Here is an 18,743-nt window from a genome sequence, read left to right on the forward strand (position 1 = left end):
TGTAGCTCGCGCTAGTATGCTTGATGGCATGCTAGAAATTTGTTTTTAGGGTGAAACACCGCTTTAAGTATGGCCGTCGTTCCCGCGTCGAAATTTGAAAAAGTTACGTCGTTTGCGTAAGTCGTCCGTGAATGGGGCTGGACGTCATTTACGTTCACGTCGAAACCAATGACGTCCTTGCGGCGTACTTTGGAGCAATGCACACCGGGAAATTCCATGGACGGCGCATGCGCCGTTCGGGAAAAACGTCAATCACGTCGGGTCACAGAAGATTTACATAAAACACGCCCCCCTGATCCAAATTTGAATTAGGCGGGCTTACGCCGGCCGATTTACGCTACGCCGCCGCAACTTACGGAGCAAGTGCTTTGAGAATACAGCACTTGCCCATCTAAGTTGCGGAGGCGTAACGTAAAGCGGATACGTTACGCCCGCGCAAAGTTACGCGATCGTACGAGAATCTGGCCCTAAGTCTTATGACAGGTCAAAGAGCAACGCCGACTTTGTGGTGCAGCACCGATTTGAAAAAGTAGTTCTTGCACTGCTTGAGACGAATTCCAGTGCGACTTGCATAGACGTCTGTGCATAAAGTCACACAGATGTCAGCCAAGTTACACCTGAAGTCGCACTGACGCTGTCGTGCGATTTCAAGTGAAGTTGCAGGATTTTAAAGCCGCATTCAGTGTGAATCAGGGCTTACGCTGCTTGTATATAAAGTTACAAACTGAGGTATTCATGACTACAGCTTTGCATTATTTGTGTCTCATATCTGCCTGGGTTCAGAACAGGAATCGCATGTGATTCTTTGCAGTGCAATTTGAGCCCATTCATTTTGTATGGGCTTAATTCGCACCGCGCCGCATGAAAAAGGTGCAGGCGTCTTTAGTGCAGGAAATGCTCAGGATTTGCTGCAATCCCTCATCTGCAATCCCGAGTGCTTTCACACTGAGGCCCCGCGCTGGCAGGGCATCAAAAAAAGTCCTGCAAGGAGCTTCTTTGCAGCGCTTTAGGAGCGATGAACACACCGCGCCTAAAGCACCCCTGCCCATTGAAATCAATGGGAAGCGCCTGCAAAGCGGCGCTTTGTGGGCGCTTTTAACCCTTTATTCGGCCACTAGCAAGGGTAAAAAGCGCCCCACTAGGGCTCGAAAACGCTGTTAAAGCGCCGCTAGTTTTAGAAGCGCTTTACCAGCGTTTTTTGGGGCACTGGCAGTGTGAAAGGGCTCCTAAGGTAGAAACAAAGGGGAACATTGGGTTTAATTTACTAAAACTGGAGCACTCGGAATCTGGTGCAGCTGTGCGTCTTGGCTGCCTTCTGGAAACTGTGGGCCAGATTCAGAGAGAATTTACGACGGCGTATCTATTGATACGCCGCGTAAATTCAAATCTGCGCCGGCGTATCTTCTTTCTGTATTCAGAAAGCTAGATACGCCGAAATTTGCCTAGGATCCAACTGGCGTCTCTTACGCCGTCGTATCTTAGTTGCATATTTACGCTGGCCGTTAGGTGGCGCTTCCGTCGATTTTTGCAAGGAATATGCTAATTCGGTAGATACGCCGATTCACAAACGTATGTACGCCCGACGCTTTTTTTTACGTCGTTTACGTTAGGCTTTTTCCGGCGTAAGGTTACTCCTGCTATATGAAGCGTACGCAATGTTAAGTATGGACGTTCGTAAAAAACGTCAAATACGTGGGGTCACACTAAATTTGAATAAAACACGCCCCCATCATCCAAATTTGAATTAGGCTGGGTTCACACTACGATTTTCCCGTCCGTCAGCCGCATACGATTTCAGTATTGAAAACGTACGGGCCCGGACGGGAAAACGTATAGATAGACAATGCATTGCAAATCGTATGCACTCAGATGCATCCGGGTGCGTACGATTTGCTGGCAAAACGTTTTTTAAACGTACGCAAAACCGTGTTCAACCACGGTTTTGCGGCCGTTTTTAAAACAGTATGGCAAACGCATACGTTTTTCTTTAACATTTACGTCAATGGAAAACGCACATATGTGCGGTTCCATACGTTCCCGTCCGTTTCAGCCGCATACGGTTTTTCATATAAATCGTATGCGGCTGACGGACGGGAAAATCGTAGTGTGAACCCAGCCTAAGGCGGGCTTACGCCGGACCACATACGTTACGCCGCCGTAACTTAGGGCGCAAGTTCTTTCTGAATACGGAACTTGCGCCCTAATTTACGGCGGCGTAACGTAGATACATTACGCCCGCACAACATTACGCAGGGCTATCTGAATCTGGCCCTGTGTGTATCCCAGAAAGCAGCCGCCCATTCACGAGACTCGCACATGCGCAGAAGGGAACGGGCAGTGAAGCCGCAAGGCTCCGCTGCCTGTTTCCCTCAGTAAGGATGGTGGTTCCCGGGATATGCCAGGATCAAGTGATCGGCCTCGGGGGGGGGGGGCGACATCGCGGGCGCCTAGGACAGGTAAGTGTCCTTATCAAAAGTCAGCAGCTACAGTGTTTGTAGCTGCTGACTTTAAAAGAAAAAGAAAATGGCGGGTGGAACTCCGCTTTAAGGTGTAAAATGCGGCCACACACCTGTAATCAGCGCAGAGGAGTCACAGCAATAAAATATAAAAATATATATTATAAATATTAAATATAGTAATAAAAAAATATAATAATAATAATAACAACGATAGCAAAATAATAATAAAATAATAATAACAAACAAAATAATAACAATAACAATAACAACAGTATAATGTATTAATAATAATAAAAAAAAGCAATATAATAATAAAATAATAAAATACAGTTAATGGCAGTAATAAATTAGGACAATGTGCATGATGCTCTTTGTCTCATTATATATATATATATATATATATATATATATATATATATATATATATATATATATATATATATATATATATATATATATATATATATTATACATATTGTTATTTTGTGGGGGGGGGATATAGGGAATAGATAAAGGAAAAGATAAATAATGTTTCCCAAACTGCACCTTGGGTAATGCAAATGTTGCGCTGACATTATATATTGGGATGGCCGCTGATGGAAGGCGATAAACAAATCACTCTTCAGGAGGTTTTATTATAGGTTTACAAGTTTGCATGAGTCTGTTATGAATTTTATGGCGTATGACTTCCTATTTTCCGGCGGAGCGCCCGCTGTTATCGTCGCTCACACCTGTGCAGGTGAAATTCGCGTTCTGCGTGTCTGTATAAGAAAATCGCCGCGGTCGTTCACCGAGGACGTAATATCATCCTCTGCCCAGGGTGAGAAGAGGAGCAGAGGAAAGTCTCATTTCCTGAGCTCCTCAGATCGGATATCGTGGTGTAAAGGGATCTCTTATGGGGTCATCCTACGAAGGAGGACAGGAAAGTGTTCGGGGAGACAATACGCAGAACTCCCATCCCCCGTCTTTAATACAATAAATCGATAGAAATAATATATAATCAGTTCCTATAGAAATACACAGTATCCCCATCAATGAGAAAATCTTCCTAACACATACCAGAGACTGCTGCCTTGTTACAAGAGACTGTTGGAGGCTGCTACCATGCCAGAGAAGACCACTAGAAACTTCTGTCTTATGACAGGTGACTGTTACAGTGATACAAGAGAAGGCTTTAGACTGCATGGGGCAGATTCACGTACAGCCGCGCAAAATTGTGCGGGCGTAACGTATCTGATTTACGTTACGCCACCGCAACTTACACGGGCAAGTGCTGTATTCTCAAAGCACTTGCTCCGTAAGTTGCGGCAGCGTAGCGTAAATCACCCGGCGGGATTCAAATTCGGCGGGTAGGGGGCGTATATCATTTAAATCAAGCGCGTCCCCGCGCTGAACGAACTGCGCATGCGCCGTCCATAAAATATCCCAGTGTGCATTGCTCCAAATGACGTCGCAAGGACGTCATTGGTTTCGACGTGAACGTAAATGACGTCCAGCCCCATTCACGGACGACTTACGCAAACAATGTAAGTTTTTAAAATTTCGACGCGGGAACAACGACCATACTTAATATTGGCTGCGCCTCATATAGCAGGGGCAACTTTACGCCGGGAAAAGCCTAACGTAAACGTTGTAACTTTACTGCGTCGGCTAATTTGCATACTCGACGCGGAATTCGATGGAAGCGCCACCTAGCGGTTAAAAAAAAATGCAGTTTAGATCCAACGGCGTAAGAGACTTACGCCTGTCGGATCTAATGGATATCTATGCGTAACTGATTCTAAGAATCAGACGCATAGATACGACGGCGCAACGCAGAGATACGACTGCGCAACGCAGAGATACGACGGCGTATCTGGACATATGCCGTCGTATCTCGGTTGTGAATCTGGGCCCTTGTGTCTATAAGAGGCTGCTACTATGCCACAGAAGACTGCTAGAGACAGCTGCCTTGTTACAAGAGGCTGTTAGAGGCTATTATTGAGTCAAAGAAGACTACTGGAAACTGTTGCTTTGTTACAGGAGACTGTTGAAAGCTGCTACCATGTTATAAGAGAAGGCTAGAGACTGTTGGCATATTTAAGGAAATTATTAGAGTCTGCCATCATGTCACAGATGACTGCTAGAGACCAAGGACTTGCTACAGGAGACTGCTAGAGGTTGCTATCATGTCAAAGAGAATTAAAAGCAACTGTTGCCTAATGACAAGAAACTGTTAAAGAAGTTACAAAAGAAAGCTAAAGACCACTGTTGTGTAAAAGGAGACTATTAAAGGCTGCTGCCATGTTACAAGAGAAGGTTAGAGACTGCTGTCATGTTTAAAGGATACTATTAGAGCCTGCTGCCATGTCACAGAAAACTACTAGAGACTGCTGCCTTGTTACAGAAGACTGTTAGAGGTTGCTATCATGTCAAACTGTTGCCTTATGACAGGAAATTGTTAGAAGCTGCTACCATGTTGCAAGAGAAAACTAGAGACTGGTGGCATGTTAAAGGTGACTATTAGAGGATGCTACTATGTCACAGAACACTACTGGAGACTGCTGCCTTTTGACAAGAGACTGCTAGAGATTATTGCCATTTTACAGGAAAGTGATGAAGATTTCTGATATAATATGAATAATGTGATTGTTAGAGATTGTTGTCATTCTGCAGGAGACTGCTAGAGATTGTGTGCTTGTTACAGGAGACGGCTGAGTCTACTGACATGTTACAGGAGAATGTTAGAGACAGTTGCCGTGTTACAGGAGACTGCTGGAGACAGTTTGCTATGCTAAAGAAGACTTTGAGAGATTGCGATCATGTCAAAAGAGACTGCTAGAAATGGCTGTCATGTTACAAGAGACTGATAAAAAATGACTACCAAGTTACAGGAGCCTGTTAGAGACAGCTGGCATGTTACAAGAGACTATTAGAGACCAATGAAATTGCATGAAATCCCTAGAGACGTATGTCAAGTTACAAGAGACTGTTAGAGATGGTTGCAATGTTACAGTATCTGAAATTGTTAGAGACTTGTGTTAAGGTAGAAGAGACTGCTAGAGACTGCTGCTATATTGCAGAAAAAATTGGAGTTGTTGGAAGAGACTGCCTCCAAGTTACAAGAGCCTGTTAGAGACTGCTGCCACATTACATAAAACCTTAGAGACTTTTGACATGTTATAGGAAAGTGTTAGAGATTCATGTTAAGTTACAAGAGACTGCCTGCAAGTTAGCTGTTAGAGACTGCTCCCACATTACATGAAACCCCTAGAGACTGTTAGAGACTGCTCCCACATTACATGAAACCCCTAGAGACTGTTAGAGACTGCTCCCACATTACATGAAACCCCTAGAGACTGTTAGAGACTGCTCCCACATTACATGAAACCCCTAGAGACCGTTAGAGACTGCTCCCACATTACATGAAACCCCTAGAGACTGTTAGAGACTGCTCCCACATTACATGAAACCCCTAGAGACTGTTAGAGACTGCTCCCACATTACATGAAACCCCTAGAGACTGTTAGAGACTGCTCCCACATTACATGAAACCCCTAGAGACCGTTAGAGACTGCTCCCACATTACATGAAACCCCTAGAGACTGTTAGAGACTGCTCCCACATTACATGAAACCCCTAGAGACTGTTAGAGACTGCTCCCACATTACATGAAACCCCTAGAGACTGTTAGAGACTGCTCCCACATTACATGAAACCCCTAGAGACTGTTAGAGACTGCTCCCACATTACATGAAACCCCTAGAGACTGTTAGAGACTGCTCCCACATTACATGAAACCCCTAGAGACTGTTAGAGATTGCTACCATGTTACCGGAAGCGCTAGAGATTCATGTCAAGTTACAAGAGACTGCTCCCACATCTCTATCTGCACATCACACAGCTCAGATCTTCACCTTTATCCCCGTTGTCTCTTCTCCCCTGTCAGTGATGGTCACGAGTTCCTTCCTTCAGATTTATACAACAAGCTTTATTTGTGTTTTTTGTGGATTGTAAATATCTTTTTATTGGGATACAAATGTGTTTACAATCCACAAAAACACAAACGGGGCAGACATTGACCTTTCTCCTCATTATCACATCATGAAACTCGGCTATTAACCTGCAGCAAAGTTTACATTGCAACCTGCAGAATGTGGTGTGAACATCGCGATCCACAGAGCCATGTATGGGGTGAGCACCGCCGCCCGCTACCGGGGACTTAACCCCTCGCCGACTGCGTGCTGAAGGAGTGACTTCACTTCACTGCTTCATCCAATCAATGGGATACTAGAGGGATCACCGGCAGGAGGAAGAAGGTCCTGATTCCTCTATATAGATCTTCATGTCACTAGAGGGATCACCAGGGGGATGAAAGAGGTCCAGATTCCTCTATAGATCTTCATATCACTAGGAGAAGGTCCTAATTCCTCTATATAGATCTTAATATCACTAGAGGGATCACAAGCAGGAGGAAGAAGGTCCGGATTCCTCTATATAGATCTTTATATCACTAGAGGGATCACCAGAAGGAGGAAGGAGGTTCTGATTCCTCTATATAGATCTTTATATCACTAGTGTGGTCACCAGGGGGATGGAAGAGGTCCAGATTCCTCTATAGATCTTCATATCACTAGGAGAAGGTCCTAATTCCTCTATATAGATCTTCATATCACTAGGAGAAGGTCCTGATTCCTCTATATAGATCTTTATATCACTAGAGGGATCACCAGCAGAAAAAAAAGAAGGTCCTGATTCCTCTATTTAAAAATGTAACTATCTCCTTCCTCTTGCTGGTGACCCATCTAGTGATCTAAATAGGAGGATCAGGACCTCCTTCCTCCTGTTGGATATCTTTCTAGTAATTTAAAGATCTATAGAGGGATCCCGGAAGGAGGTCCTGATTACTATATATAGATCTTTATATCACTAGAGGGATCACCAGCAGAACGAATGAGGTCCCGATTCCTCTACATATGACTTTAGTGATCTCCTTCCTCCTGCTGGTGACCCCTCTAGTGATATAAAGATCTAGAGGAATCAGGACCTCCTACCTCCATTAGGTGATCCCTCTAGTGATATAAAGATCTATATAGAGGAATCAGGACCTCCTACCACCATCAGTGACTCCTCTGGTGATATAGAGATCTATATAGAGGAATCAGGACCTCCCCTCCTGCTTGTGATCCCTCTAGTGATATAAAGATCTAAATAGGGGAAACAGGACCACCTTCCTCGTGTTGGCGATCTAAAGATCTATATAGAGGAAGTATCTCCTCCTTCCTCATGCAGGTGATCCTCTAGCGATATAAAGATCTAAATAGAGGAATCAGGATCTCATTCCTCCTGCTGGTGATCCCTCTAGTGTTATAAAGATCTATATGGAAGAATCAGGACCTCCTTCACCCTGCTGGTGATCCTTCTAGTAATATAAAGATCTATATAGAAAAATCAGGACCTCTAGCCTCCTGCTGGTGATCCCTCTAATGATATAAAGATCTATTCGGAAAAATCAGAACAATTTTCTCCTGCTAGTGATCCCTCTAGTTATATAAAGATCTATAGAGGGTTCCCCTAAAGAAGAGTTCTGGTCCTGGTTCTATATAGATCTTTACATCACTAGATCACCAGAAGGATGAAGGAGCTCCTAATTCATCTACATAATTCATCTACATAATTCATCTACATAAGACTTTAGTTATCTCCTTCCTCCTGCTGGTGATCCTTCTAGTGATAAAAAAGATCTATATTGAGGAATCAGGACCTCTATCCTCCTGCTGGTGATCCCTCTAGTTATATAAAGATCTATAGAGGGTTCCCCCACACAGGAGGTCCTGATTCTATATAGATCTTTACATCACTAGATCACGAGAAGGATGAAGGAGCTCCTAATTCATCGACATAATTAATCGACATAAGACTTTATTTTTCGCCTTCCTCCTGCTGGTGATCCCTCTAGTGATATAAAGATCTACTGTATATATGGTAACCAGGACCTCTTTCCTCCTGCTTGTGATCCCTCTAGTGATATAATGATCTAGAGGAATCAGGACTTCCTACCTCCATCAGGTGACTCCTCTGGTGATATAAAGAAAAATCAGAACCGCTAGCCTCCTGCTGGTGATCCCTCTAATGATATACAGATCTATTCAGAAAAATCAGAACTATTTTCTCCTGCTAGTGATCCCTCTAGTTATATAAAGATCTATAGAGGGTTCCCCTACAGAGGAGGTCCTGGTTCTATATAGATCTTTATATCACTAGATCACCAGAAGGATGAAGGAGCTCCTAAGTCATCTACATAATTCATCTACATAAGACTTTAGTTATCTCCTTCCTCCTGCTGGTGATCCCTCTAGTGATATAAAGATCTAGAGGAATCAGGACCTCCTACCACCATCAGTGACTCCTCTGGTAATATAAAGATCTATATAGAGGAATCAGGACCTCTTACCTCCATCGGGTGACTCCTCTGGTGATATAAAGATCTATATAGAGGAATCAGGATCTCTTCCCTCTTGTTTGTGATCCCTCTAGTGATATAAAGATCCATATAGAGGAATCAGGACCTCCTTCCTCCTGCTTGTGATCCCTCTAGTGATATAAAGATCCATATAGAGGAATCAGGACCTCCTTCCTCCTGCTTGTGATCCCTCTAGTGATATAAAGATCTATATAGAGGAATCAGGACCTCCTTCCTCCTGCTGGTGATCCCTCTAGTGATATAAAGATCTATATAGAGGAATCAGGACCTTGTTTCTCCGGCTGGTGAGCCCTCTAGTGATATAAAGATCTATATAGAGGAATCAGGACCTCCTTTCTCCTGCTTGTGATCCCTCTAGTGATATAAAGATCTATATAGAGGAATCAGGACCTCCTTTCTCCGGCTGGTGATCCCTCTAGTGATATAAAGATCTATATAGAGAAATCAGGACCTCCTTTCTCCGGCTGGTGATCCTTCTAGTGATATAAAGATCTATATAGAGAAATCAGGACCTCCTTTCTCCGGCTGGTGATCCCTCTAGTGATATAAAGATCTATATAGAGGAATCAGGACCTCCTTTCTCCTGCTTGGGATCCCTCTAGTGATATAAAGATCTATATAGAGGAATCAGGACCTCCTTCCTCCTGCTTGGGATCCCTCTAGTGATTTAAAGATCTCTTTAGAGGAATCAGGACCTCCTTCCTCCATCAGGTGATACATCCCAGAATTATTTTCACTTTCCCCATTGCCGGGACACCCTGTTTTGCTCATTTTGCAATCATCTGAAATAAGCCCCCCAAGTCTTTTTTCTCTGCAGCTCTGGCCAGCACCGTACCCCAATAATCATGGGATTATTTTCCTCTAGTTGCATTCTCTTTTTCAATGTCTAAGCGCCACTTTGTGAGCAGTTTTTGCTCCCCGCAGCTGCGCTGTACCCCCCTTCTACAAAGTGAATGCCGTTGGGGCTTAGCACGGGGTGACAGCCGCGGTGCCTGGCACGTTGGCGTCCCCCGGTGCTGGGATGAGGATGATAAGAAAGCGGAATATGGAGTGTGAATGTTGAGCCTTGTGTGCTCCTAATACACTGAGGAATGTGCAGAAGGAGATTATTCTGATCAGAGTATTACCGTCCTCCTCGCCGTATCCCCAGCAGTGATGTCCCGTCATTGTCACACGCTGCAGGTGAGTTTCCCGTATCGTCCTGGCTGCACCTCACCTGCAGCTTTTATACCGCACACTCCAGTTGTCAATCAAACTCTTAAAGGGACAGAGGGAGGGGGGAGCAGCCCAGCTGATTTATAGGAGGGACATAGGAACTGCCCAACTTCTTCTCACCCCACCTCTTCTCCTTACTGTCAAGGACGGACAGTACAAGCAATCACCAGACATAATCCACCATTTAAAGGACAACTACAGACTATTCACTCTCACCTTATCCCTAAAGCTGCCCATAGATGAGTAAGGAAACAATGAAAATTCCCCAAAAAATGTAAACGTTCTAACATTCGATGTCGCAATAATTGTATTCGAATGTTTCCAGTGAATTTAAACATTTTTTTTTTGGTTATTTTTTTTTTTTTTACATTAAATGTATTTTTATTTATTTTTTTGATCGATTTCTACTTTTACACCTATTGGGCCAGATTCACAGACAATTACGTTACACCGCGGCGGCGTAACGTATCCCATTTACGTAACACCGCCGCAGGTTTACAGCGTAAGTGCCTGATTCACAAAGCTCTTACCTGTAAACTTGCGGCGTGTGTAACGTAAATGCGCTCGGCACAAGCCCGCCTAATTCAAATGGGGTGGGCACCATTTAAATTAGGCGCGTTCCCGCGCCGAACGGTTTGCGCATGCTCCGTTAGGAAATTTCCCAACGTGCATTGCGCGAAATTACGGCCGCCCCGATGTTTTTTTTTAAATGCGACGTGCGTTACGGCGTTTCGTATTCCCGGGCGTCTTACGCAAAAAAAAAAAATCTAAAATTTGACGCGGGAACGACGGCCATACTTTAACATGGCTGATCTAAAGGTAAGCCATGTTAAAGCAGGTGTAACTTTGCGACGGGTAAAAACGACTAGCGACGACGTACGGGATTGCGACGAACGCGCGGATCTTCGTGGATCGCCGTAACTAGTCATTTGCATATTCTACGCCGACCGCTATGGAATCGCCACCTAGCGACCGGCATAGAATTGCATCCTAAGATCCGACGGTGTAAGTCAATTACACCTGTCGGATCTTTTGGCTATCTATGCGTAACTGATTCTATGAATCAGTCGCATAGTTAGGACTGCCGGATCACAGAGATACGACGGCGTATCAGGAGATACGCCGTCGTATCTCTTCGGTGAATCTGGCCCATTGTTCCTGCGCATTTAACCACTTAAGGACCTTGCCTGTTTTTCAGACTCTGTGTTTACAAAATTAAAACAGCAAATTACTTAGAACCCCCAAACATTATATATATATTTTTTTCTAACACCCTAGAGAATAAAATGGCGGTCATTGCAATACTTTTTGTCACACCGTATTTGCACAGCGGTCTTACAAGCGCACTTTTTTTTGGAAAAAAAACACTTTTTTTAATTAAAAAATAAGACAACAGTAAAGTTAGCCCAATTCTTTTTTTATATTGTGAAAGATAATTTTACACCGAGTAAAATGATACCCAACATGTCACGCTTCAAAATTGCGCCCGCTCGTGGAATGGATGGCGTCAAACTTTTACCCTTAAAAATCTCCGTAGGGGACGTTTAAAAAATTCTACAGGTTTTATCTTTTGAGTTACAGAGGAGGTCTAGGGCTAGAATTATTGCTCTCGCTCTAACGATCGCAGCGATACCTCACATGTGCGGTTTGAACACCGTTTTTATATGCGGGCGCTACTCACGTGTGCGTTCGCTTCTGCATGCGAGCTCGTCGGGACGGGGCGCTTTAAAAAATGTTTTATTTGTTTTCTTATTTATTTTAATTTATTTTATTCATTTTTACAAAAATGGGTCACTTGTATTCCTATTACAAGGAATGTAAACATCCCTTGTAATAGAAAAAAGCATGACAGGTCCTCTTAAATATGAGATCTGGGGTCAAAAAGACGTCTGATCCCATATTTAGACTAAAATGCAATAAAAAAAATAAAAAATTGTCATTTGAAAAAATAACAACAGGAAAATGTGCCTTTAAGAAGCATGGGCGAAAGTGACGTTTTGACATCGCTTCCGCCCTACTATGCTATGGAGATGGGTGGGGGCCATCTTGCCCTCACTCGTATCCCAGCCAAGCAGGAGACAGGACCCGATCGCCTCCGCCGCTGCCGACGGCTCCGGCGGTGGGCGCGGGAGAGCGGCGGGAGAGGGGGGGCCCTCTCCTGCTGCCGATAACGGTGATCTTGCGGCGAATCCGCCACGCAGACCACCATTATCGTTTAAAGGACCGGCGCCTGAAGAGATGGATATTGGTTGTGGCAGCAGCTGCTGCCGTTTCCGAGATATCCCTCTTCAAAAATAGGACGTATATAGTCGTGCGCAGGTCCTTAAGTGGTTAACTTCATTTTTTTTTTTTAAGGACTGGCCTAAAAGAAATTAGGAAATCAGTCAATATCATTTTTCCAACATGTTTGTTCATTTTTAATCTTAAATAGGAAAATCGACTGTCGACTGTAAAGAGGAAACTCAAACAATCGGTCTACCAACTCCTTTATCTATTCAAATTTTCTATCCATCTAACCCTTTAATGCCCAGAGTTTTGGAGGCTTATACCACGTTTATCAGCCATGATATGCGCCAGTCAACTTGACAATAACTCCCTGACTCCCTGACTGACAGCGAGTCTGGAACTAGGGGCCAGATCCACAAAAGGTGGATCGTTGTCGTATCTCTGTGATCCGCCCGTCCTAACTATGCGGCTGATTCATAGAATCAGTTACGCATAGCTAGCCCTAAGATCCGACAGGTGTAATTGAATTACACTGTCGGATCTTAAGGATGCAATTCTAGGCCGGCGGCTAGGTGGCGAGGCCATTGCGGCCGGCGTAGAATATGCAAATTAATACTTACGGCGATCCCCGAACGTCCGACCGGCCCGTCGATCTAAATGTACGTCGTTTCCGTCGAGTTGCGTCGCGTAAAATTAGGGCTTAGCCCTAGTTGTCCAAAGCCATGTTAAGTATGGCCGTCGTTCCCGCGAACGAAATTTAAAAAACAACGTCGTTTGCGTAAGACGTCCGTGAATGGCGCTGGACGCCATTTACGTTAACGTCTAAGCAAATGACGTTGGTGCGACGTCATTTAGCGCAATGCACGTCGGGTAATTTACCCGACGGAGCATGCGCAGTACGCTCGGCGTGGGAACGCGCCTAATTTGAATGGGGCGGGCTTGCGCCGAGCGCATTTACGATACACCGCCGCAAGTTTACAGGTAAGTTTTCTGAGAATCAGGCACTTACGCTGTAAACCTGCGGCGGTGTAACGTAAATCACATACGTTACGCTGCCCAGGAGCAACGTAATTGTATGTGAATCTGGCCCTAGGAACACACACAGTTGCACATACCTGTTTTCAGCAGCAAGGTCTATAAGCATTCTCACAGCAAGGACCATTTTACATTGGGACTTGTGTCCTAGTGTCCTGGACTAAGTGTGTTGCAGTCACAAAGGGGTTAATGTGTCTTTTTCACACTATAACGCATGTGCTGTCCCATATTTCCAGGAGCGATTGTCACAGACAATGGTCTGTAGTTTCTGTAGACCACAATAACAATGGATAATTCAGGACGTGGGGAGGCTGAGTACACTGATCAGCACTGACACAGAGGAAGGGTAAAGAGCAATCACTGTGTGATAGAGATGGTCCCGACGTTCGAATCGAACGTACGTTTTAGGACCACGGCCCGGCAGCCATCGTGTGATCCTGAGAGAGACAGAACGGAGGTCAGTCGATGTAAACAGACTGATCTCCGTTCTGTCAGGAGAGAGGAGACAGATCTGCTGTTCATACTGATTATGAACGGCGATATGTCTCCTTCTCCAGGCAGTCCCATAAAAATGCCATAAATCTATCTTCTATTTTGTAGACGCTATGGGCCGGATTCACAGACAGCGGCGCATATTTCTGCCGGCGTAGCGCATCTCATATGCGCTACGCCGACGTAACACAGAGAGGCAAGCACAGTATTCACAAAGCACTTGCTCCCAACGTTGCGCCGGCGTAAAGTAAAATCGTAGGCGTAAACCGCCCTAATTCAAAGTAGGTGGAAGTGGGCGTGCTTCATTTAAATGAACCGTGACCCCATGCAAATGATGGGCCGAATGAACGGCGCATGCGCCGTCCCGTGGACGCATCCCAGTGCACATGCGCAGAATCACGTCGAAACTACTCCCTAAGATACGACGGATCACTGCCTACGACGTGAACGTAACCTACGCCCAGCCCTATTCACGTACTACTACGTAAACGACGTAAAATACGACGGCAGTTCCCAGGTCCATACCTTTGCTTGAGTTGTGCCTCATAGATGGGGAATAACTATACGCCGGACGTAAGCCTTACGCAAACCGCGTATATTATGCGCCAGGCGCAACTACGTTCGTGAATCGGCGTATCTCACTCATTTGCATATTCAAATCGTAAATCAATGGGAGCGCCCCTTGCAGGCCAGCGTAAATATGCGCCCAACATACGACGGCAGCGGAAACTTACGTCGGTCAGATGAAGCGTAATTTCAGGCGTTTCTAGTTCTGAGATGCAGATGCGCGTGCCTGGCGGCCGCAGTGTCCGCCAAGCACCCGCGATCGGCGGTTACACAGACAAGGACGTGGATCTGTGTGTGTAAACACACAGATCCACGTCCTGTCAGGGAGAGAGGAGACCGATCTGTGTCCCTTGTACATAGGGACACAGCATTGGTCACCTCCCCCAGTCAGTCCCCTTCCCCCACAGTTAGAAACACTATGTAGGGTACACATTTAACCCCTTCCTCACCCCCTAGTGTTAACCCCTTCCCTGCAAGTCACATTTATACAGTAATTAGTGCATATTTATAGCACTGATCGCAGTATAAATGTGAATGGTGCCAAAAATGTGTCAAAAGTGTCCGATGTGTCCGCCATAATGTCGCAGTCCCAATAAAAATCACAGATCACCGCCATTACTAGTAAAAAAAAAAGAATAAAAAATAATAATAATTCCGTCACCTATTTTGTAGGCGCTATAACTTTTGCACAAACCAGTCGCTTATTGCGTTTTTTTTTTACCAAAAATATGTAGAAGAATACGTATCGGCCTAAACTGAGAAAAAAAAGTTTTTTAAAAAAAAAATGGGCTATTTATTATAGCAACAAGTAAAAAATATAGATTTTTTTTTTTCAAAATTGTCGCTCTTTTTTTTGTTTATAGCGCAAAAAATAAAAACCGCAGAGGTGATCAAATACCACCAAAAGAAAGCTCTACTTGTGGGGGAAAAAAAGACGTCAATTTTGTTTGGGAGCCACGTCGCACAACTGCGCAATTGTCAGTTAAAACGACGCAGTGCCGGAAGCTGAAATTTCACCTGGGCAGGAGGGGGGTATATGTGCCCAGTAAGCAAGTGGTTAATAATATCATCCCAGTAGATTGTCGATTGTAGATTGTCTGTGAGCGCCTGCTCAGGATTACACAGCAGGAAAATGATCGATTTGCTTTCTTTTCTTTACATTTCGCACCAAACGTCTAATTGTAGGTCAAGTGAAGAACACGGCGACTTTCATCCCCCGCAATAATATCGCTGACATGACCGTGGCCACTCATTGTTTGGACTCAAACACAAAGGAATCTGTAAACATGAAACTGGATGATTGGGACGCTTCACTCCCATTTTCTCTGTTTTGCCAGCAATCTAATGACACCAGACGAGGGACAATCTCCATTGTGTGCAGGCAAGGAGGGGGGGATCAGGAGGACAATACAGGGGCAAATAAGGAACAATTAGTGGTAGACAGTTTGGAGAATTGCCTGTCGTGTAAGGGTTAAACAAACATGGCAGCTGTAAAATACATTCTCAATCAATTAAGACAAAACAGTTGGAGTGCGAAAGTGAGATCTCCGAACATAGAAAGTGAATGCCATTTACCATATCAGGGCGTGCCTCCACCTCCGCCCATACCTAGAAAGTAGTTCACCATAATGCTGCGTACACACACTTGGGATTTCCGACAACAAATGTTTGATGGGAGATTGTTGTCGGGAAACAGGGGCGTACTGACAACTCATGGGGCCACCGGCAAAAGGAGATTATGGGGCCCCTCGGCAATAGGAGATTATGGGGCCCCTGGGCAATAGGAGATTATGGGCCCCCCCCCCCCCCGGCATTGGAGATTATGGGGCCCCCAGGCAATAGATTATGGGGCCACACAGTATACACACACATACAGTATACACACACAGTGACACAATATACACACATAGGGCTAGATTCATAAAGGACATACGACGGCGTATCTCCAGATACGCCGTCGTATGTCCGAATGAGCGCGTTCGTATCTATGTGCCTTATTCATAGAATCAGTTACGCATAGATTTGGCCTAGATACGAGCGGCGTAAGTCTCCTACGCCGTCGTATCTTAGTTGCATATTTACGCTGGCCGCTAGGGGCGCTTCCGTAGATTTACGCGTAGAATATGCAAATGAGCTAGATACGCCGATTCAGAAACGTACGTCCGCCCGGCGCATTGATTTACGTTGTTTACGTAAGGCTTTTTTCGGTCGTAAAGTTACCCCTGCTATATGAGGCGTAGCCAATGTTAAGTATGGACGTCGGGACAGCGTCGATTTTTCCGTCGTTTGCGTAAGTCGTGCGCGAATAGGGCTGTACGTAAGTTACGTTCACGTCGAAAGCATTGACTATTTGCGACGTGATTTCGAGCATGCGCACTGGGATAGGTTCACCTACGGCGCATGCGCCGTTCGTTAGGAGCGTCAATTACGTGGGGTCAAGGCTCATTATAATACAACACGCCCACTGCCTGGACAATTTGAATTAGGCGGGCTTACGCCGGCCCATTTACACGACGCCGCCGTAACTTAGGACGCAAGTTCGTTGTGAATACGGTACCTGCCTCACTAAGTTACGGCGGCGTAGTGTATCTGAGATGCGCTACGCCCGCCTAAAGATAGGCAATTCTATCTGAATCTGGTCCATAGTATACATACACAGAGAATACACTTACACACACTGAAAAGGTACTGGAGAGGCGGAGCAGCTATAATCTTGGGATTTTTAAAAAACATAGATTTTAACATACTGTCCCTGGTTTTACTGAGGCTAGCAACCCTGATGGGGCCCCCTACTGGCATGGGGCCCTCCGGCAGTGCCCAAATGGTCAGTCCGCCCCTGTATGTGGCTGGTAGTGGTGCCTGGGGTGATGATTTTGTGAACTAGCTGCCCCTTTAAAATATAACTAAATGCATAATAAAACAAAGGTAAAGGTGAGAATTATAAAAATCGCAAACATAAAAAAAAGTCCAAATGTGACAATCGCAATACCGTAGATATTAATGGATTCTTCTGATTTAAGAATTCTTCAAAAACTTCATAACGAGCGCTCAAAGGGTAAATGGCAACTCACATATGGGACCCGGAAATGACACAATGGACACAAAAGAGAGCTCTTATGGTGTAGTAAGTTTTATTAACCACTTAGGACCCGGACCTTTAGGCAGGTAAAGGACCTGGCCAGTTTTTGCGATTCGGCACTGCGTCGTTTTAACTGACAATTGCGCGGTCGTGCGACGTGGCTCCCAAACAAAATTGGCGTCCTTTTTTTCCCACAAATAGAGCTTTCTTTTGGTGGTATTTGATCACCTCTGCGGTTTTTATTTTTTGCACTATAAACAAAAATAGAGCGACAATTTTAAAAAAAAATCAATATTTTTTACTTTTTGCTATAATAAATATCCCCCAAAAAAAGATATAAAAAAAACATTTTTTTTTTCTCAGTTTAGGCCGATACGTATTCTTCTACATATTTTTGTTAAAAAAAATCGCAATAAGCGTTTATCGATTGGTTTGCGCAAAATTTATAGCGTTTACAAAATAGGGGATATTTTTATTGCATTTTTATTAATATTTTTTTTTTTACTACTAATGGTGGCAATCAGCGATTTTTTTCACGACTGCGACATTATGGCGGACACATGGGACAATTTTGACACATTTTTGGGACCATTGTCATTTTCACAGCAAAAAGTGCTATAAAAATGCATTGTTTACTGTGAAAATTACAATTGCAGTTTGGGAGTTAACCACTAGGGGGCGCTGAAGGGGTCGAGTGTGACCTCATATGTGTTTCTAACTGTAGGGGGGCGGGGCTGGACGTGTGACATCATTGATCGTGTTTCCCTATATCAGGGAACACAGGATCAATAGCACTGCCACAACGAAGAACAGTGAAGTTGTGTTTACACTCACCTCTCCCCGTTCTTCAGCTCTGAAAGGACCGATCGCGGGACACCGGCGGCGATCGGGTGTTGCGGGCGCGGTCACGGAGCTTTGGACCGGGTCGTGTGCACGCGTCGGCGGCGCACGCGCAACCCCATGGCTGGGCTTAAAGGGCCATGTACAGGTACGTGGATGTGCCCAGCAATGCCATTCTGCTGACGTATATCGGCGTGAAGGGGTCCTTAAGTGGTTAATGTAGCACTACCCCCGCAGGAGCTGCTGGTTATATTTTGGGTGGCACGTTACCTCTGTACTCTCACTGTCCAGGGTGAAAGAAGAGTCTGAAGAATTTCAATGTCCACACAATGCACGTCTTTTTCTTGGATTTATTTGGGAGAACTTC

The 18,743-nt window shown here is 44.7% G+C and overlaps 1 protein-coding gene across 1 annotated transcript in view; it reads right to left on the minus strand.

Annotated features, from left to right (window-relative positions):
- Positions 1–10,156, minus strand: part of CA7 (carbonic anhydrase 7) — a 39,703-nt gene extending 29,547 nt beyond the window's left edge. The window contains exon 1 of the mRNA XM_040329365.1: positions 10,050–10,156. Coding sequence (XP_040185299.1) covers positions 10,050–10,089 — 40 coding nt within the window. The 5' untranslated portion in view covers positions 10,090–10,156. The remainder of the gene's footprint in view (positions 1–10,049) is intronic.
- Positions 10,157–18,743: the final 8,587 nt, after the last annotated feature.

Source organism: Rana temporaria, chromosome 11 (assembly GCF_905171775.1).
Source record: "Rana temporaria chromosome 11, aRanTem1.1, whole genome shotgun sequence".
NCBI lineage: Eukaryota > Metazoa > Chordata > Amphibia > Anura > Ranidae > Rana > Rana temporaria.